The following is a 22498-nucleotide window of genomic DNA, read 5'->3' as shown; positions in this document are numbered from 1 at the left end:
TCTAGGAGTACAGAAGAAGTACGTTTGTGTTGGGATCAGTCCAGGAGAATCCAGGAAATCCAGTGGTTTACTGTCCGCCATGCACTGCTAGATCCATGATCTCAGGAGGAAAGTGGTGATTAAACACACAAACTCTTAAACTTCCCCTTGTAGTACAAACTCTTCATTCTGCATTACAAACTGCCTCTTGCCATGGCAGATACAAAGTATGCTTTGCTCTCCTATTTGAGCCTTGTGGCTCATCAAGCTACTCGACTTTTTACAGATTTGTAGATGTGGCTTCACACAGACACCTGTTCATCTTTGCCTTCATTTTGAGAAGCTTCAACTTGTGTCAAGGGGACAGCTAACCCACAATTTCAATGCACAAGGCAAGAGCCTGCACACTTTTGGAGTGGCACTTGCTCAACCATCACAGCAGAGTGCTAGCATGGATGTTGTTCTGAAAGAGTCAGGGGAAGCTTCTTCAATTCAAGTTGAACTGAACAAACAACCTCTACCTCAACCTGAGGCTTTTGCTGCAACTCAGGAGGTTCCATCTACAGTGGAAGGTCTGTATGAACCTTCAGCATCAGCCACAATTGACTCCAAAGCAGGAGAGGGTGCATCCTTGACAGATTTTATGCCGTCACAACCTGATATCAAGTCACTCGAACAGAGTTCAGATTTGGAAACCCTTAGGTCTAATGCTGCGGCTTCAATCAATGCTGCTGATAGTTCTCGAGAAGCTGCAAACAGTGCAACAGATTCTTTATCAAGTGACCAGTTCAAGTCAACTAAGGAAGCGTATGAAGCCATGCTGTCTGGAACTCAAGATTCCATGGAGCCAGACTCGTCAGTTGATGCATTATCTCAGGCTTCCCAGTCAATTGCAGATGGTGTTTCAGAGGTGAAGTCTGCTCTCGTGAATGCACTTACGAAAGTTCAAGAGTCAATACAGAGCTCAGTTGATGATGCAATCATGGCCATGAAGAGCACATATGAGAATATCAATGGATCCATAGTGAACTCTATTAAGAGCGTCTCTGGCTCAGATGAAAGTTCTACAACTGTGTTGGAGCCAATGGCCAATAAAACGGTAATGTTACAAGAAAGTCTTTTCAACCTACTGACAAGTCCCTTTCAGATGGGCACACCAGTGAATAATGCACTCAAGGGAGTTGTGACAACAGTGGAAGACATTACAGGCAAGGCTTTTGTAGGAGCTGGTCAACTAGTTGCAAATGGATATACTTCTGCAAAAGAGGTTCTACCTGTGGATGTGCGTTTGTATCTGGATGGCACCGAAAAGAAAGTGGCAGAAATTTCCGGACCAATACAGTCCGTTTTCCAGCAGGTAAAGCTATCTGTTTGAAGGGAAAAGTGTGTGATATGTCTTTTATTTAGCTGCACCTTAAAGATACATTGGATACACTGTCTTTGTGTGTAGATATACGTCATCATATTGGATGCGGAAAAAGCTGTGGGAATTAATCCGGAGAACCCGATTATTCCAGTTATTGTGGTCATCGGGGGGAGTGTCTCCTTAGGGTGTGTCTAATGAAGTTTCTTTTGAAAACATTAATCTGGTTGAGAAGGTGTGATGGAAACCTTAGAATTACTGTTTATTACAGTGTACTTTATTGGCAATTGCGGTATGGTGGCTATTCTGGTGATGTAGCACCTGCTTCAGCATTAGAGCTTCTAAGAAAAGAGGGGAACATTGTCCTTGTTGATATAAGACCGGAGGCAAGAAAATTCATTCGCATATGTTCCTCTATTTTAAGATATATCTTTTGCCAAATGAGTTGTTATCTTACACGCACCTTATATGCTATCTGTGTTGTCTGACATCATGTAGGGCTTAAGGGAGAGTGAGGGTATTCCAGACTTACGAAGGCAAGCTCGATTCAAGGTTGCAAGTGTCGAGGCATTCGAGGTTTGTAAAGTTGAGCCTCCTTATTACACAAATGCATTTGGTTGATACTAGTTATTCCCTAAAATGTTGGCCATCTTACTATGTAAACATGCTGGCAAAGTACTTTAGAAGGGGTCTAGTTTTGTGTCATGTTTTTCTGGGGACTAATTTGGCAGGTGCAAGGTTCGCTTCAAAGAATGCTGAAAAATGCAGCTGATACAGAGGCTGCTATCACTGCAACCATGATCAAAAATTTGAAAAATGTGCAAGTAAGTTTGTAATTAATCATGTGCCCTTACTCATTTGAACATGTGTCTTCCACTCATTGAACTTTACATGGGTTACTTTTTCTTTAAAGATTACCCCCAAGTCTACCTTGAGATGTCATCAAAGGTTCTTGGTCCCTCCATGACTAGCTGTAGAGAGTAGGAGATCTGTATGTTGTAACTAATCTGGGGGTTCACACACGACTATGAATGCGATTAAACACTTAAAATAAAGGCACTCACTTTCTCCACTTAAAACCACATGCACACTTACATACTATAAATACGATTAAACACTTAAAATAAAGGCACTCACTTTGTCCTCTTAAAACCACAAACACACTTAAATACTTGACACCAGGCTGGGACTAACACCAACGCGCCCCCCCCCCCCCCCCCCCCCCCCCCCCCCCCCCCCCCTTCTCTTAGAATTTATGTTGTATACCAAGGAGTATTTATCTGTTGTTACAAGCACCAGGTTTTCGAGATCACAAAGTATAATGTCCAAAAGATATCCTTAAATCCATGCCTTCCAGTGAAGGCAAGGAAATCTATAATGCAAAGAACTTGTATTTATTCTCCCAACTTTCACGTGGTACTGAGGAGGTACGGTCGGCGGCCAAGAGATAGGTAGCCAATAAGGTCTCCACACGTCCTCTGTTCTGATGGCAGCAGGAAACTCCACATAGCGCAAAGCACGAATGAGATTGCCTGGCTTAAACCAAAGAGTGGTCTTATTGAAAGGCACAGAAAAACAACCCCAAGGGAAACAACCAAAGCAAAAACTGGCCAAGATCCACATGCTCAGCCCACGGGATGCTCAGCCACACTAGTGCGCAACTCAATAGTGTGCACCACAGGCACACTACATATTATAAATGTGATTAAACACTTGCAATAAAGGCGCTCACTTTATCCACTTAAAACCACAGGCACACTTAAATACTTGACACCACGTTGGGACTAAAATGGGCTGCCCCCCCTTGGAATTTATGTCATATACCAAGGAGTATTTATCTGTTGTTACAAGCATCAGGTTATGCAGATGACAAAGTGTAATTTCCAAAAGATATCCTTAAATCCATGGATTCCAGTGAAGCCAAGGAAATCTATAAGACAATGAACATGTCTTTAGTCCCGACTTTCACATGGTAATGAAGAGGTGCGGGTGGCGGTGGCCGAGAGATAGGTAGCCAGTAAGGTCTCCACATGTCCCCAGTTCTGATGGCAGCAGGAAACTCCACCTAGCGCGTAGCGCAAACCAGATTGCCCAGCTTAAACCAAAGATCCATGGCGGTCCACCTGAGAGGCGTGGCAAAACGACCCCAAGGAAAACAACCAAAGCAATAACTGCCCAAGATCCACACGCCCAGTCCACGGGTCGCTCAGCCACATTAGTGTGTAACCCAATAGTGTGTACGCCATGTAGTTCAAGCTGTGCAGAAGATACTCATGGCGTTGCAGGTACGTAAGATATAAGGTACAGATGAAACAACAGTCAATCACGGTACAGAAGAGGTACAACCACCACATTAGCAGGTGCAGCAGCAGTCAGGTATATGAGGTACAACCACAGCATTGAACAGCCAGAACCTGCAGTACTCAGGTACAACCATGGTACGGTTTGCAGGTACAGTCGAGTACAGCATTGAAGCGGCCAGAACCAGCACAACAGTATGGAAGTAGGTCATAAATCAGGATGGATGCCACGTCGTCGTTTACGGATGTACAGACAGGGTGCAACAGTACGGAAAGATGACGGTGATGAAGATCTTGTCAAGGTTTGTTCAGGTGCACAGTAAATGGGTGATACACACACACACACGCACACACACGCGCACGTACACACACACACACACACACATGCACGCACGCAGGTACCAGCTTTCCACATTTTTCTTCCCTCGTGCTTTTCTCCATGCTTTTGTTCTGGATTTTATTTTGCCCCAAATTTTATAAGTTTAGGTCACATCCATAATGAATGTGCAATGTCCAAGGTTCCCTGGCACCCACACATTAATATATGTGAATGCTTTTACTCACGAGAGGCCCAAAATAATAAATAATCCAGCCTTCTTCAATAAACTCGTTCGCCCATCTAATAATAATGGTTTAAACACATAAATAACTTTTTTAAGCGTGTTTTCCATGCATGTGGCCATCCTTTCAACCAAATGACCATCGTGGATACATTCCCATTCCCAAATCTTGTCCAAAAGTCTATGAATCTTGATAATTCTGTAAAATATTGATAAATGCATCTAAATCCTGTAATGGCACATATGTGGGTGCCTAGAAGAAAATAAAAATGCACCATGTGCAACCCCACTCAAGTAGGGCACCACCCACACCCCTTCCATTGCACATGGGATTAATTGCTGGGTTGCAATCAACAGTATACGTAAATGACTCCCATACCAGGAGTGTCAACGCTGTCATAGTAAAGGCTGCTATTTTTCAGCTCAAAGAGGTTCAAAATAATGTTTTTATAAGGTGACTTAATGTATGTACATGGTCAGGCCCTTGGTCAGCGGGGTGACCTCTGGCCTTTTCTACATGACTTCTACTGATGATTGACTTGAATGATCTGAATGAACTTGATGATGGAATGACTTTATGACTTGAGCTTATATATACTGCTGGAGTGCTGGTCGGCCAGTTTTGCACATGCCTATTTTTTTTTTCCTCCTGTTAACTGCTGCGCTTTATGCATATTGTGTCCAAACTGATGCTGGTCTTCGACATATTGCTGCCGCCTGCTGCGAGGGTCCCAGGCCAACTGCTGTTGTATGGCTGCTGATTGGTCTCCTTCATCCTCCAATGCTGATGGTAATGATGATGTGCTACTAATAATGATGGTATGCTGCTGCTGCTGCTGATGATGATGCTAATGATCTGATACTGATGATGGGAGGCTACCGATGGTGACCTAGATGCTGACTTAACTGCTGACTAATCAGGGATTAAGACTATTCATGCAGTCATACTAGCAAAAAAATGGGTGTTACAAAAAGGAGATCAAGCAGCCAGGACCTAGGTGCCAAAGGCTAAAGCAAAAGACAAGGGCAAAGGCCTAGGCCCTAACCAGGTAAGTGACATTCAAAAAAGAGACCATCACTAGAGTAGTACAAATGTCAAAAAGCCTCAAGGGGCATGTGAAGTGCTGGCCCCACGATCATGGGTCCCTGCAATGTCTGCAGGCTCCATAGAGATGTCCTCCACTTGCTCCCCAAACTCCTCATCATCTTGAGACATCTCCCATTCGGTAAATGCATCAGCCTTTGCAGTTGCACTCTTGCAAAGCATTCGCAAGTTTGCACTCACAAAGACTAGATCATTTGCTCGTTCCACCCCAAGACGATTCCTCTTCTTCGATGCAATGTGATTGTATGAGCTCCAAAGTTGCTCTAGGCAAGAGGAACTCACTGCTTGGATGAGAATGCGGATGGCTAGATGCTGAAGCTCAGGTCTATCCGAACCAAAATCTTCCCACCACAAAGCAGCCCCAACTTTGAAACGATCATCCTGTGCATCCATGTCTCCATAAGAGCCCTGAAAGCTCCTATACCTGGACCATTGGTCACGGATCTTCCGCCTAACATTTGGGTCAAGCACAAGTCGAGTCAAGACAAGTCTCCATAGCTTGCTTACCTCTACGTCACTTTCTTGCCCTTTACCCTGAAACTCAGGGTCCACCACATAGGCTGCTGCATGCAAAGGAGAGGAGTAGGAGTTCCACCTACGCACTCATAGGGCACGGATCTCCTTGTACCTGTCCTCATCTGGCTTTAAATCCCTCAGCTTCTCTATCATGCCGTCCATAGCCTCATATACCTTGCCGATGCATGGCTTCATGCCATCCACAAGCCTCATCAAGTGGACAATAGGTTGAACCATAGCATCAATGCGCTTCACTTTTTCCCAAAAATCAGGGCTCTCTGCTTTTTCCTTGCATGGAGCTCGTCTCAGTGGAAGCCAATGGTGAATAAGTGAACTCGTCACTAATGAACAACTGTCTCAATGCACCACTACACTCTTTCAATCGGTGGAGCATCAAGAAGTTGTAGGCAAACCTCGTATTTGAGTATTTGAGGAGCTGACGGCTGGATTTTTTGGAGAATTCATGGCGTAGGAACCGATGGTTTGTGACAAATGTCACTATTTCGCTGCCCACTTGGATGATAGGCCGGATCCATGGCAAGTCCCCAATATCCTTCAAGAACTTATTTAAGCAATGTGCCATGCAAAATGACACGGTGATGTTGGGGTACATGCTCTCGATGATCGCTGCAGCTGCCCTGTTTGAAGCCTCCCCATCCGCAACAAAGCCCACAACTAGGTCTGGGCCAATGATCTCTATGCCACTAGCCCACTTTGCGGCTAGCACATCAGCATTCTTCCCGGTCCTAGAAGCATCATGTGAGGCGATGAAGTACATCTCACCGCAGGAATATGCGACAAGGCCATGGATGGACCTTCTGTGTATCACTCCATCCATCAGCTATTAGGGACACTCCATTCCTTGCCCATTGTCGCTTCGTGTTTTCTGTTGCTTGCTCCATAAGCCTCTTCTCCTTCTCTAGCAATGTGGTGTGCAAAGACTCCAATGATGGGGGCGTATAGTTGGACCATACTTCCCTATCTTCTTCACCATGACCTTGAAGTAGTCCGATCTATCCACAAAAAATGAATAATTTAATAACCGATCAACTTCAAAGTTCAAAGTTCAAGTAACTTGTAAGAGGAACATTGTAAAATGATAGATCTGAAGCTAGACATCTTAATTCTTGATTACCTGGCAGCATGGAAAACAATGTGGTTGTGAAAGAAGAAGCGGGCTATGGCCGTATCCACCTCTTCCTTCTTCTTGGGGTCCCAACTACCCTCAAGAGTACTTTGCTAGCGTGAGCGTGTGGATGCGGTCGGCATGGAGAAGGATGGTGTTGGGGCCCATTCTTGTGGGGCGGGTGTGTTAGAAATCTAGCATGGTATCATACTAAACTAGAACATGGAAGAAGACTGCAAGAGAAATGAAGCAAACACTGAGAGATTTATTTCCATGATGTGACCCCTTGAATGTATAGGGGAAAGTACAAGAGCTGAGCATGAGTGCATATGGGATAAATCCCTGAGTGCCACGTGGCATACACTGAGATGACCAAGACTAAAAGTACTCCTAGTGAGCACTTATTTCCAACACCCTCCTTAAGTGGACACTAGGAGGAAGACAAAAGGACAAGACTATGACATGACAAAAGATAAGACCAAGACAGAGAGACTAGACAAGGATTGAGAGACAAGCTAGAAGACAAGATGGACAATACTAGAAGACAGATATAAAGACTGATAGACTGAGAGACAAAAGATCCTAAGACACCCCTCCTCAAGTGATATCCTCATATGGGTCCACAAGGGTAGGGACAAGAGTGGATCATAGACAGACAGAGAGAGAGACAATCAGCCAGTAGAGTGGTCCCACAAAGAGAGAGACTGTCAGATAGACATAAGAGAGTCTGACAAATAGAAGATAAATGGGGACATAGACAGAAATGCCAAGAGAATGTGGGTAGCTAATCCACAAAAGAGAGGCATATAGACTGATAGACAGAGTGTCAGAGACATGACTGTAAGATCACACTGATAGACACATAGACATAGAGACTGACTGATTGTAGATACACAGAGAGATGGACCTTGACTAATAATCCCTCCTCAAGGGCAATCCTCCTGCTAGAGTGAGTAATGCAGGGATGCCTCTTGGGTAGGTACAAAGATAAGTCCAAATAGTCATGACATTACCCCATGATCTACATCATTGGTGATCATTGGTGGTAGATAGCATGAAAGCATAGACAGATATGTGAGAGATGGGAAGGTCTTACCATACTTGGCAGTGTCTAATCCCGTACAAGATAGAGAGTAGTTCTGAAAATTAATTTTGAAGAATAAACTAGAACTGAAAATATTGCAGCATAGAACGATAATCCATTTTGGTTTTACCTCAGGTCTTCCACCCTTTCAGGGGTAACCCGAGAGAGAGACTGCTGCAAACAGAGAATTCTGCAAATAGAAAGAGATGAAGTACAAAACCACGATACCCGGAGAGAGCAGAGGTGCAGAATTTTGGGGCAGAGCTCGTGGGCAGAGAGAGCAGGTAATGGCGTAGAAGAGGGCGGTGGCCAGGAGCAGCAGCTGTAGAAGATAGCGTGCAGACTCAAGCTGGAGAGAGGTGCGCAGTATTGGATGGGCAGACAGAAGCAGCGCGGGCAGAATGGCGGGGCAGAGATTGCGCATGAGCAGGAACAGCACCTCGCCATGAACAAGCCCGTATTAGCAGCTGGAGAAGTGTGCGCAGCAGCAATGGCGGGGCAGAAGTGTGCAGCATCTGAAGAGGTAGGCGGGCAGAGTGCAGAAGCGGGTGTAGCTTGTTGAAGAGGTGGCGCACAGGTCCAGACCAAACTGAGCAGGAGCGGTAGCACCATGATGATCCTCCGCAGCAGCAAGAGTGAAGAGACAGGGCAGATGTAGAGGTGCGGCCAGAGGCTGAAGGGAGATGCCGGAGAAGGATAGCGGGGAGAGGTAAACTGAAAGGAGAAGATAGAGATGACGAAGCTAGGGCTGCAGCAGACTGAGAGGAGAGGAGAGGGGATCTACATGCTTTGATACCATGTTAGAAATCTAGCATGGTATCATACTAAACTAGAACATGGAAGAAGACTGCAAGAGAAATGAAGCAAACACTGAGAGATTTATTTCCATGATGTGACCCCTTGAATGTATAGGGGAAAGTACAAGAGCTGAGCATGAGTGCATATGGGATAAATCCCTGAGTGCCACGTGGCATACACTGAGATGACCAAGACTAAAAGTACTCCTAGTGAGCACTTATTTCCAACAGGGTGATGCGGCCGCGGGTGCCGATGAAGTGGATGCACATGGGGATGCCGAACCTTGGGACGACCTCACTAGTGTTGCGGGATCCACGGCCACATGCAGCACTCTCCTCCTTGAAAGCAAGGCCTCGTGTGCGGCAATGCGTTCAAGAAGCCTCCTCCTCGTCTCCGGTGTGACCTAATCACAAAATCGGACCTCATGACCAGGCTCATGCAAGAGGTGAGCTCTCACTTTATCCGTTCCACCCGTTTGCCTATATGGACATAGCTTGCACGACCACGGGCGGGAGCCTCCTCCACTTCCGGGATGATTGGAGTTGACCTCTTCCCACCAAGACGAACCTTCGGTCTTCCTTCCTCTATTCATATTTGCGCCGCCAAAACGAGGTGCGGGGGATAGTCGCGATGAAGATGCCATGGAGGCTTGAGCAATGGAGGTGAGTGTGTGTGTGTGTGTGTGTGCTTGCCAATGGAGAGGCTAAAGCAAGAGGAGAAAGTAGGAGAGAGAGAGAGTGTAGGAGAGCAAGAGGTGAGTGTGTGTGTGTGTGCGGCGTGCGCTTGCCAATGGAGAGGGGCAAGAGGTGAGTGTAGGAGAGAGAGAGAGAGAGAGATATATAGATAGATATACATACATACATATATGTATAGATATACATACATACATATATCTATGTATATATATACATATATGTATATGTATATGTATATGTGTGTGTGTGTGCGTGTATATAAATATAAATATATATATATTTGGGGGGGAACCTTTTGTGCATGAAATGAGCTCTATTTCACCTCACCTTTTGTCTTCAATATCTCTTTGATTGTGCATGCGTGTGTTCCTTCAATAGTTTTCAATTTGCTCTTGATAATTGCACTTGAATTAGGCCCATCATCCATTTAATAACCCTTCCTTTTCTTTTTTCCCTCTTCTACTTTCTTCCTTCTTTTCCTTGGTTTTTTCTCTTCCCTCTTTCTTGGTTCAGTCCCTTACTTTTCCTCATAGTTATTGTTTCAGTTTCAGTTTGTTTAGTTGTTTTAGCTTTTCTTACACAGACATTGTATCAGATCCACCAATTGTTGTAACCTTTTTGTCCTCATAGGTCATTTGGCCTCTTGAGGACGTTAATATATCATTTCATTTCATTTTCATTCTCTCTCTCTCTCTCTCTCTCAGACACACACACACACACACACACGCACACACACACACACACACACTTTTTTTGGGGTAAAAAGCTATGTTCTATTACTTCACCGTGCAAAGAAAGAAGCTCTCAAAAGTGAGGCAAACTTCTTGAAGACTAGAAACATTGAGAAAACAAGTCTAACTACACCTCTTGTAGTCTATGGCAATCATACAAAGATTGGCCCAAAGACTGTCGGAAGTACGAACTTGTCAATCTGTGTAGAGTGAAAAATCAGATGATTGTTGCTAATCCATAGTGTCCAAAGTTTCCAAAAGCATGTCCGAGCAAGGAAACTTGCATAATCAACCAATCTTTGGTGATATCTTCTAAAGATCCAGAAATGCTTGGAGAAACGTCATTCGGGAAATTTGGCAGTCAAAGAAACAGATAATGTGGGCAAGAAATATTTGGTATCCAAACAAGTCCATAGTAATGAGACTGTCTCATTATGATTTGAGCATCTAACACAAGAAGCATAAGCTATCCTTCTTTTGGCTAGAGTTTCACAACTGGTAGCACTCCAACCAAGCATCGCCAAAGAAAAACTCTCTACGTTAATGGCAATTTATTAGTCCACATCTTTTGGAGATTTGTTTCCACCATTTTGTTGTCTTATCCATATTCCAAAGCCTATTCGAATCAGGAGTAATCCACGGCTCATGAATTATCAATCTGTATATGCGAGCAGTAGTGAGTTGTAAAATGGGTACTTTGGAAAAATCAGGCTCCTCTCTGTGTAACATCCAATCTAACAATCTATTCTCTTGAGAGAGGTGGAATCACTTCAAATTGCTGCAATAAAGCCCTAATTTTCAGCCAGACAAGTCTGTATGCGCAAATTCCATTTCGTGCGGAAATCTAAAAATTCTATCATCCAGAGAAACAACATCTTGGATTAGATGTATTTTTTTTACTAGAAAGAAAATAGGCTTTCCTTGGCTCTTGAACTACTAGAGGTTCCAGAAAAAACTCTGCTCTAGTGAATGCTCTCCAATGGCATTGAGTTACCTACCTCTGAAGATCTTCCGGACCAATGCAAATACTGGAGGACTTTTTTCCAATCAGCAATTAGTCTAGTAGTGAAAGGACAACCCGATATCTCCTCTTGCAACCTACCAAGAAGAAAATCCCGATGTGTACATTGCATCTATTTTTTTTTCGAGTAAAACCAGTCTAATTATATTACCACAAAATCTCATACAAACATGCGCTAAAAACATGCGCTAAAGCGCCAAAAAATACAAGTGCGACCAAACACACTCAAAGGCAAAATTTATGCCAAAAAACAAAACCTATACAAAATCTCAAGGAGGGAGACAAGAGATGCGGGACATAAACCACTGTGGAGGAAAGTACTTCCACCGTGGGGTACCGCCCTGCAAGTAGAAGAAAATCTGGTGATAGCTCCAAGTCTCCAAGAAATGTTCTTTCCGCAACTCACCAGACTGAGAGGAGAGAGTCATGAAATAGTCCCTTTCACCAACGAAGCATGTGAATCGTGTCAGACCAAGTATCTGCCAAAATCTGATGCATGGAAGAAGATTCTCCTCCAAGAGTGTGGTGACATCTGGCCCTCCAAATGCACTAGCCAGTAATAGCGCCTATGATACTAAAGGGCTTTGAACTATTCAATGATTTGTGAGAGTGCAGAACATGACGAGGGATATCAGAAAAATGCATGCGAGGAGAGATCCCATGCTCGATGTAGAAAACCAAATCATCTGGAGCAGCCTCATATCCAAGATGCCGCCGGCCTATCAAATTTGGCCACAGTGAGCAAAATGCACCTCAAGTAATGCAACTGTGTACTACACTTAAAACAGATTCTTTTGGAATAGATTCTTCTGGTGTGGACAGGTGTTCCAAAAGAATCTGTTTTAAGTGCAGTACACATTGTTGCAATCTTGATTGTCCAAAGTTGCTCCTAGGCAAAGAAGGTGGACAGCAGAGTTGCTTTTTTGGCCAAAACATGATAATGAATATCCAAAATATTAAGTCCTCCATGCATCTTTGGTGAACAAATCCATTCATATCTCAAAAGCCGAAGAGCTTTCTTCTGATATCTAGCCGAAGAGCTTTCTTGTTGTGTCTTTGCCATTTTGTCTTTCTATTCATCAGACAGACCTCCTGAAACAGATTACTCACGAGGGTGGACGTTTTGAATATTTTGGAGGTTTTGCACACAATTGGGGCAAGTGTATATATTAGCTTGACAAGTGGCATTTTGACAAATTTTGGGGCAAGTATGTTTAACCCCTTCTCTTTCTTTTTCTGAGAGTTCTCTCTATGGTTGGGCTCTCTACTCATCTCTCACCTTGTGTATATCTCTATTTTTAGCAGAAAATTCCATGGGCCCTTGATTGAGAACGTGTTGAAGGAAATCCATTTTGTAATACAAAAACAACAAAATCTAGCTGAATTGAAAATGAAAAGACAATCGCTCAAGGAAGCAAAAGTGCGAGAGGAAAAAGTGAGGTCTAGAAGACAAGGAATTTACATAAACAAAGCAGAAGCTCTTCTCCTTGCCCTTGAAGAGGAAGAAAATGAAATTGAACCAGGGCAGTTGTGGTTGGGATTCCCAACCCAATCAAAAACAATCAAGTTCCTTGGTCTTGTCAACTCTGGTGCTGACAAGAGCTTAATGTCTTACGAAGTGTGGGTCGTCCACGACTTCTGTCAACGAACGTAGTCCTGTCTTCTTTTAATGGGCATACCACAAGTTGCATGGGTATTTTAAATGTTTCTTGTTACATTGGAAATAATTCCTTGGAAGGTAGTTTTTATGTTATGCATGCAGGAGAGATGACCGAGGAGATTATTTTAAGTCGAACATGGATGGCTCGCAACAAATGCGCCATAAACTAGGTGGTCACTATAGAAAGAGTCTGGCCTTGTGAAGAGTCCTATCAGTGCTAGATGAGCGAAGGACTCCCATATCTTCTCTATGCACTGGCAGGGGAAGGGAGGGGCATATGGAGTTTGTCACCATTTGGCCACCCAATTGGCCCACCCGTGTTTTCACATTATGTATGTACATTGGACTAGCGTCCATGGCAGTTGCATATGCTGGGGATTGATGCCACTGATGTGATACTGTGCACTTTGCTTTCCGCTGGGACTTGTTCCTGTGTGTACATGCCCGGAGGATTGGTGTTCCATTGGGTATGGTATCTCGTGTACTTGCCTGGAGCACGTCTATTTTTGGTAGTCTCATGAATGGGGATTATCCATACCAATGCTGCATTGCATATCATCTTTATGTGCTTGCTTGTAATTGAAATTGCATGCTGTTTTCATGCTTGCCTGACCAATTGCAGTTCTGGGTAAGGGGACACTTGCCTGTGAACCATGCGTGTAACTGTCTGGTGACATGGTTAGGTGGTATGTGGCAAGTGGTAAGTATGGGTCATAAACCTAGCCTTAGGAATTAGCACTAATTTATAAGTGAGTGTGTACACACTTCATTAAGTTTTGGGCGACCAAAACTCATAAGTTATGACCAACCCTGTTTTCGCACACACTGATGTCCCGAGGTGGACAAAACCCAATGTCCACCGCCCAGACCTTATCCCCTTTGTACAAAGGGAGCAACCAACCATGTGTCCGTTCTAGCTTGCATCACAAGGCACTTGTCCTCTCTACTTGACACCTAGAGTGGACAACTCACCATATCTCTCTTCCCTCTCTCTAGAAGTAGGCGCCCCGCCCCCTTCCTGAGGTCTCTTTGGCTCTATTTTCTACACTTTTCTCCTTCCCAACTCCATATCCAAGCTTGCTAGTGTGTTTTCCAAGCTTCCGAGAGTGTTTTCAGGTGGTGTTCACTCTCCCACACTCCCAATGACTGAAATTCAGCAAAATAGCTCTTATTTTTGTTGTAATTTTTGGTCTTTTGCTGAAAACCCTAATTTCAGCCTTCCTTTCTCAAGTTGAACCATATGGGAGGCTTTCCCAAGATTCCCTTCATCCTCTTGAAGACTTTTGTCGCAAAAATTGAAGATTTCAACACTCCAAACGCTTCCAACGCAAAGACTTCCATTGTCATCAACTCCACATGCAATTGTAAGCTTTGATGCTTAAATATGAAAGCAAGTAGTAGGAGGAACCGGACTCCATGATCACATACCTTGTGTAGTGTTCTCTTGTCCTACGTGCTCTCTTGCAGATTGTTACTACCATGTGTTGGTGAAACAAGAGAGAGCAGATGGTAGGGAACATGGACACCTGGGAGGGTAGTGTGAGTTGCAAGTCTATTCGATAACCACATTGTTTGAAATACTGTATTCATATGCATTGGTATGGAAATATGGTGAGAAATGCTCATGATACTATGTACTTGATTCTTCCAAGATCAATATACTTCATTTGAGGGAGGGGCCGGCCGTTCCAGCTCATTTTGCGTCTCTTGTCAATTTAGCAAATTACTTCTTGTATTGAGCATGTTGTCCATTTATTTAAGTGTATTGATTAGCATCGTGTTCAACCAAGCTACATTGGTATGAGAGCATACGGTTCTCTTTCACTTCTATCATGAAGGATGATCACCGAAGAACACTAGCTATCGCTACACTTAGAACACTATGGGCAGCCATGCAGTGAATGTTGGAGATGCTATCATAAGAGGCGGGGACAATGAAATGCATGCTTTCAATGCTTTACAGAATGATCAAACTCGTGGATCAAACTCGTGTGGTGCACATTAGGGAACAAGAACATGTGGGACATCTGTCCCGTGGCAAAGAGAAAATGCAAGTTGAAGAGTCCATAGCCTTAAGGGCTGAACTTACTCGTATGCAGGCTCTTCTTTATTCACAACAAGAAGAATTGAAACTTTATCGCTGCTGGCACATGAACGTTTGAAGGCCAAGAAAGTTGAATCTTATATGGATCATGCAATGGCAATGATTGCTCAAGATTTGCACATGTGACCGAGGGATGCAGCATGTGCATACTTGGCTCGTACCGAGGATGCCTATGCAGAAAAGACAACCATCCCACATGCCTTGGTATCCCCCCACAGGTGCCCAAACAAGAACTTATGTCTAAGAGGATGAATCCTCATGTTATTGGAGAGGAACTATCGGCAACTTCACGCCATGCAGGATTACCTCATGTAGCCTGTGAAGGATACAATGTTTATGGCAGTGGTCAAAATGTATGTCAAATGCCATTGCCGGCTGAAAATGTACATGCACAACACATGCAATATGGGTTGCAATTTTTTGTTGGTCTAAGTATTCCGCGTATCTCTCATGCCACTCATGCCTTTGAGTGTGCTCGTGAGGGAGAAGCTATGGGTGAAAATACACCAATGTGTGTTGAGGGGGCCAGCCATGACTCATGCTTACAAGGCACATGTATCTATGCCTAATGTATCAACTTTTGTTCCTAAAATGATGCTAGTCACAGGGGTTGTCCCAATGGACAAACATGCCGGAAAACATGTTTAGATGCAGGCTAATGTATCAAAGTCTCATGACTTCAAAGCTAGAGACAAATCTGTGAAGTTTGACGCATATCGGGGAAATATGATGCATCAAAGGCACTTGCTTTTATTGCCTAGTTTTATATTGTTTAGTGATGAGGATTTCACTTAGAAATCCATGATCTGGCATGTAAGCATGTTCATGAAAGGCACTGCTGTCCATTGGTGGCTCATGGAGAAGCTCTCATCGAATCTTGTTAGATCATGAGAAGAGTTCAAGGAAAGAGAAGAGTTCAAGGAGAGGTATGTCCAATTCTTGCCTCCCAATGCATTGAATGAGATAACAATGAAGTGGGATTGGGTGAGAAGCAGAATGAGGGGGAAACAGTGAATGCATATGTGCAAAAGTTTTGGAAAGTGCTTTTGGAGGTGTCTCCATTTATACATGTCACCGAGGCGGAAAGAAAGAGAAGGTTTCAATCGGGATTGCAACCCGTGTATGAAGCGGGACTACAAATGTATCCTTACACCAACTAATCGCAGCTGCCACTTCCACCGGGCATGTAAATCAAGTTGAGTCGATCCAAAAAGGCTAAACCCTCGTTTCAAGGCAAAGATAGAGCTGTCCAAAACTTGCAAAATAATGGACAGCCACCTAAAAAGGACCAAAACCAAGGAAAAAATGGTCCAAAGGCTGAAAATAAGTCTACCAAGAAGCATCCCTTCAAAGTGAGAGACTATGGTCTCACTCGGGAGCAGAAAAAGCAATATATGAGTAAGGGGAAATGCTTTACTTGTAGTAGCATCGAGCATATTGCAAACGTATGCCCAAACAAAAAGAAGCGTGATAATGCGAATCCATCAAAGCCCAATATGCATATGGTTCCGGATGTGCAAGGCAATACTTGACATGATAGCAAAGACAGGGTTGTATGTAAAGCTTGGGGACAGCTTGAGGATTAGCCCGCTTTGTTCATGTTTAATGATGGTGCAAGTGAGAACTTTATATCTACAGAGATGGCAGTTATTTTGGGTATTGAAGTTGAGGACATGGGTCCTCAAATTGAAGCAGGGGTTGCCTTCGTTGGTAGAGAAGTGCAAGTTATGCCTATTATTTGCAAGTTGCGCATACAGATTTAAGGCTATGTGGATCGTGAGGACTTTCTTGTAGTGTCTTTGAATGGCTGTGATGTATTGCTTGGAAAGCCTTGGCACACACACATTGATCCTTGCAAGGCTTACAAGACCAACATGATCACCTTCATGCATAAAGGCCAAGAGCATGTGATTGATGCTGGTGAAGAGGGTGATACCATTCCCCTTGTATCTCATGTATAAATTAAGAAAGTAATAAAAAAGAATGTTTTTTTGCGTACTTGATTTTTGTACAGGATCATGTTGAAGAAAATAATGTGCTTGTAAACATTCTTAGTAATGATAGACTGAAATTCTTGCAAGAGTACAATGATTGTGTTGTTGATGAGTTACCATATGAGTTGCCACCCATACGACCGGAAGATCATCGCATTGATCTTGTGCCGGGTAGCTCACTACCTAATAGGCCAGTCTATCTGTAAGTGCATCCCAAAAAGAGGAGATCATGAAGTAGGTAAATGAGCTTCTTAAGAAGGGTTTGGTTCAGCCAAAGCTATTCTCCATATTGTTCACCCGTCCTCTTGGTTTAAAAGAAGGATGGATCTTTTCGTATGTGTGTGGATTATAGAGCTTTGAATAAGCTCACCATCAAGAATTGGTTTTCGATTCCATGCATAGACGACATCCTTGTGACAAGTTGGATGGAGCGGCATGCTTTAGCCGAATTGATCTCAAGAGTGGGTATTATCAAGTGCATGTGGTGCTTGAGGATGTACATAAAACTGCTTTTAGGACAACATTTAGGCTTTATGAGTATCTTGTTATGCCTTTTGGTCTTATAAATGCCCCGGCTACATTCAATAGAATGATGGATCGTATATTCTGTGGGTATAAGAAATTTACAAGTGTCTTCTTTGATGACATTCTAGTCTTCTCGAAGACCGAAGAAGAGTATAGAGCTCATTTGGCTATTGTTTTTGAAGAACTCCGTAAGCATAAACTCTTCATAAATGCAAAGAAGAGTGAGTTCTTCTCGAAGACTGACGAAGAGTATAGAGCTCATCTGGCTATTGTTTTTGAAGAACTCCGTAAGCATAAACTCTTCATCCATGCACAGAAGAGTGAGTTCTTCTTGTCAGAGACACATTATCTTGTGCATATTGTGTCCAAAAATGGAATGCGGATGGATCTTGCAAAGATTGATGTAATTCGGAATTGGCCCGAATTGAGATCAATGCATGAGATCCATAGTTTTCTTGGATTATGCTCTTACTACCATAGGTTCATTCGGCACTTTGCATGGATTGATTCTCCTTTGCATGACTTGACAAAGAAGAAGGCTACATTCAAATGGACTGATGTAGAGAGGGATGCATTCCTCAAATTCAAAGATGCAACTACACATGGTCCAGTGTTGATCATTCCGGATTTGCAAAAGCCATTTAGTGTGGAATGTGATGCATTTAGAAATTACATAGGAGTTGTCCTAAATTAAGAGGGACATGCTGTGGCTTATGAGAGCCATAGATTGTATGACGTAGAGCTCTCTCTTGGCATTTATGAGAAAGAACTCCTGGCTGTAATTTATGTACTTACCATATGGAAACATTACCTTCTTGAGGCTGATTTCATTGTGAAAACAGATCACTAGAGTTTAAAGCATTTTCTTACCCAAACTAAATTGTCAGAGAAGCATATGAGGATGGCCAATTTCTTCTCTATGTTTCATTTTCAGATCTTGCACACCCCAAGAAAGAAGAATGTAGTGGCACATGCATTGTCACGAAAGCCGTATGTAGTAACTTTCTCAGTTGCCTCTCATGGGGACTTGTATGCCATGCGTAATTTGTATCATACGGATGCTGATTTTGCCACTATTTGGGTTGATTTAATGGTTGGTCATGCACATGCCTCATATGTGATCAAAGAGGGATATCTCATGAAAGATAATTACGTATGTGTGGTGTCTGACATGAGGCAAAAGATTTTGGATGAGTGCCATGCTCCCCCATATGCTAGTCATAGAGGCATAATGTCTACTACATACATTAGTGAGCGGTATTTCTTTTGGCCAGGTATGCGGAAGGACATAGAGACACATGTACGTGCATGTATTACCTATCGAAAGGTGAAATTCGATTGACAAAAGGCACCAAGTTTGCTTCAGCCATTGCCTATTCCGACGCAGCCATGGGAACGTACTACAATGGATTTCATTATGGATTTGCCACGGACCCAATAGGGTAATGATACTATTTAGGCTCACAGGGCAGTGTTTTGTTTGACGTCAAATTGGCCACCTTGTGCCTCAGTGCAGCCCTGGCGGTGACCCACCAGTGCAGTGTTTTGTTTGACGTCAGATTGGTCACCTTGTGCAATCTTCCCTCAGTGCCGCCCTGCTGGTGACCCACTAGTGCAGTCACCCACCGGCGCAATCCCCTACGAACGATGCCCCAAAACAGCCAACTAGCCATGGAGTCCCTACATGTGAGCAGCCTCGTCATACTCTGTAACTTGGTTGAACACAATGCTAATCAATACACTTAAGTACACCAAGATTTGCGAAGGAGACTCACATGAAAAGCATTGTGTATATGTCAATGACTAGGTAATGCCAACCTGAAAGCCACTTCATTGATCTTCTCGATCACTTGAAAAGGCCCATAGTACCTCATTGCAAGCTTAGGGTATGCACCCCACTCTCTTTGCCTGGCCTCTTTGCAAGTCTTGCTTTCTCAAATTTCAGCAATACCCAGTCATTCTCTTTAATATCAAATTGCCTTCTATGCTTGTCGGCATCCTTTTTATGCTCATCTTGCGACCTTGCAATGGCTATCCGCACCTAAGCAAAAGCAATATCCAAGTCTCTTACATACTCGTTAGCTACAAATATCTCATTCTTAGTGCGAAGGATGGGTGGCAAAACCATCTTACCATAAACAATCTCAAACGGGGCCTTTCGCGTAGATGCATGCACAATGTTGTTGTATGCAAATTCCACAAGCGGTAAGTACTTCTCCCAAGAAGACTTTTGATCCGCCACATAACATTTCAAGAGATCCAACATGGCTGAATTTGCAGCCTCACTTTGCCCATCCGTTTGAGGGTGATAAGCTGATAAGAAGTCCAATTTGGTGCCCATATTATCAAATAAGGTTCGCCAAAAGAGACTTGTAGTCCTTGGATCTCTATCCCCCACAATAGACTTTGGCATTCCATGATGCTTGAACACTTGTGCAAGATATATTTTAACCGTATGCTTAGCTTTGATGGTTTTCTTGACCAGCAAGAAGTGCGCTTGCGTGTAAGAAATTCGAGCCACCCAGTTGGGGGATCAAGAGATGCTGGGGGAGGTTCTTCTGTGACGAGATGAACAATTGAATGGTCGGGAGACCTGCTGCCAGGAGGAACGTATAAGCTTGGGGGAGCTGATACAAGGGCGAGGAGGTGGGGAGAGTGCACGTAGGGGTATGGGCAGGGGAAGGCTGGCGCATATGGGTTCTCTTCTTCTTGGAACTCTATTAGGAGCACATATATCATAATAGTCATCAGATGTCCAAAAATTTGCAGAGGTTATTTTGTAAGAGTGTGGATGTGCCACACCCTTCTCTGTTTGATGGGGGATCGTGTCCTGCTTGTATCGAACACTGATGGTGTGCCTAATTGTCAAAGCGTAAGCATTGTATGAGGGGTTGCAACATGGAGCTTGCGATAGTTTCGCAGAGGACTGCACACCTTATGTTCCTTGTTAAATGACAGCCATGCTTTTATCACTTGGTCTCCTAGTTGATTTTTGTTCCAGTTAATGAGGGCACACTCGAGAGTGATGTGGTTCATACCTTGATCTTAGCACTAGGACTAGAGGGAGCTCAACTGCTTGCATTTTCACCTGATTATTTGTTTGAGTAGTGGCTTTTTCTGTTTAACCTGCCTTAATTTCACATGAGCTGAATACTTGAAATTATTTGACTCTTGTTGGTTTTTCTTTTTTAAAATCGGGTATGCTAGCGCAATACGAAGGTCATTGTTATGGATGCAGACGGAAGTCAATCGAAGAGCGTTGCCAGGGCTTTAAAGAAAACAGGGATTAAGGTATTGATTCCAGAGCTTGCACATTCGATGGGGGGAGTGGGGCTGGTTTTGTTTGAAAAAGCATTTGGGCTCAGTTTCCTAGTCCTTTGATTACTAGTTGTACCATGCAGATGCCATATAGGATTGATGGAGGTTTCAGAGCATGGGAAGCTGATGGTCTTCGCGTGAAACAAATAGGACCGGAGACACCACTGACCATCATAAAAGAGGTGATTTGATTTAGAACAAAGACTTTCTATCATTGTTATGTGAGCACTGTTCAAGAGGATCATGTGTGAAATCATGACCCATGGTTGTTGCTCTCACATATCAGAGCACTGTTCAAGATGATCATGTGTGAAATCATGACCCATGGTTGTTGCTCTCACATATCAGAGCTGATTGTGCAGGAAACAGAGGCTATTCTAGATGCAGTCAAACCTACTCCGGGTGGAATTGCAACAGTAACTTTGGTAGGTTCAGCCTTGAAACTGAAGTGTTGGTGATCTCTGTGGGAAAATTGCTGATGCTATTCTCTTTTCTGTATGTTCAGGGCGTTTTTGCCAGTGTATACGCTCTGATTGGTGAGGAACCCATTGTATCTTTTAAAATCAGATTCTAAGTCCTGCTGGTGACACTAGCAGCAGAGGCTTGTCAATGCCTTGAGGAAAAGTTAAGTTGGCTTTTGTGTATCTTTCGCAGAATGGGAGAAGACACTTCAGTTGCTTGGGCTGGTTTGCATCGGTCAGGTAGGTCAAAGAAAATGCGTTTTTTTTGACAGTATGCCCATCATACCAACAAAGGCCATGAAGTCTGCTTGAAATCTAATGCAGGTGCTTTATACTCGTCTCAACTCCTACAGCAGTGTGGATGATGCCAAAGATGACTTAAAGTGAGTGAGGTTTTGGCTGCCATGTTCTGGGTATTCCGTTGTGCGACCCAGTGATTTTTGAGTTTCTCAAGTGTGTTTCTAATTTTGCATTCAATTTATTAGGGTCCTGCTGCGTCCGTTCGCTCTGGCAACTGAAGGAATTATCTGGGTGGCTCAACAATTGGAGCCTAGTAAATTGCAGTTGGCAACCTCTCCTTCAACCTCAGCTGTGCAGGATAGAGTTCTTCAAGCAGCTGCCAAGCATGGACCCCTGCCTTCTGAGTTTGATCAAGAGCAGCAGGAAGTCCAGCCTTCAGAAGAACCTGTTTCAAAGGGATCAGATGATGCCGCTGGAATACAGGAGTGATTTTTCTCCAAGTATTGACCTAGCTGAAGAGGAAACAACTTCCCACCATGCTTCATCTCTTTGTAGTGATCTATCAGCTTCAGAAATCGGCATGATAATGTTCTCTCCCCTTAAATACTCATTCCTTTCCTGTGTACCTCAGTCCAATGTGGCACTGTGTGCACAGATTATATGCTTGTGTATCAATTTTTTTTTGCGAGGACTTCTCATGATGTCTGGTAATATCATTCTGCAGAGAGGGCAGCAGTGAGACCTTTGGGGTTCTTAATGTAGGGGTGCTGTGTGTGAGGATGAGGCTCATGCATGGCAGAATCTTAGTTGTGATAATCACCAATAAAGCAGAAGGTTGAACTAGGCAGATGAGATCACTAGTAGAGAAAAGGTCATCAGAGAAGCTATATTTCACAAGTTGCCTCGTGAGACCTTTGT

The 22498-nt window shown here is 43.6% G+C and overlaps 1 protein-coding gene across 1 annotated transcript in view; it reads left to right on the top strand.

Annotated features, from left to right (window-relative positions):
- The window catches only part of LOC147608370 (Rhodanese/Cell cycle control phosphatase superfamily protein), a 50461-nt gene extending 28190 nt beyond the window's left edge, over positions 1–22271 (top strand). The window contains exons 2-13 of the mRNA XM_086788882.1: positions 266–1336; positions 1430–1530; positions 1614–1728; positions 1841–1918; positions 2074–2166; positions 20769–20852; positions 20963–21061; positions 21242–21304; positions 21385–21415; positions 21534–21580; positions 21665–21723; positions 21826–22271. Coding sequence (XP_086645008.1) covers positions 266–1336; positions 1430–1530; positions 1614–1728; positions 1841–1918; positions 2074–2166; positions 20769–20852; positions 20963–21061; positions 21242–21304; positions 21385–21415; positions 21534–21580; positions 21665–21723; positions 21826–22069 — 2085 coding nt within the window. The 3' untranslated portion in view covers positions 22070–22271. The remainder of the gene's footprint in view (positions 1–265; positions 1337–1429; positions 1531–1613; positions 1729–1840; positions 1919–2073; positions 2167–20768; positions 20853–20962; positions 21062–21241; positions 21305–21384; positions 21416–21533; positions 21581–21664; positions 21724–21825) is intronic.
- The last annotated feature ends 227 nt before the right edge of the window (positions 22272–22498 follow it).

This window comes from Cibotium barometz, chromosome 53 (genome assembly GCF_041138505.1).
Source record: "Cibotium barometz isolate CiBa-2024 chromosome 53, ASM4113850v1, whole genome shotgun sequence".
Taxonomy (NCBI): Eukaryota; Viridiplantae; Streptophyta; class Polypodiopsida; order Cyatheales; family Cibotiaceae; genus Cibotium; species Cibotium barometz.
This window is presented reverse-complemented; position numbering and strand designations above follow the sequence as displayed.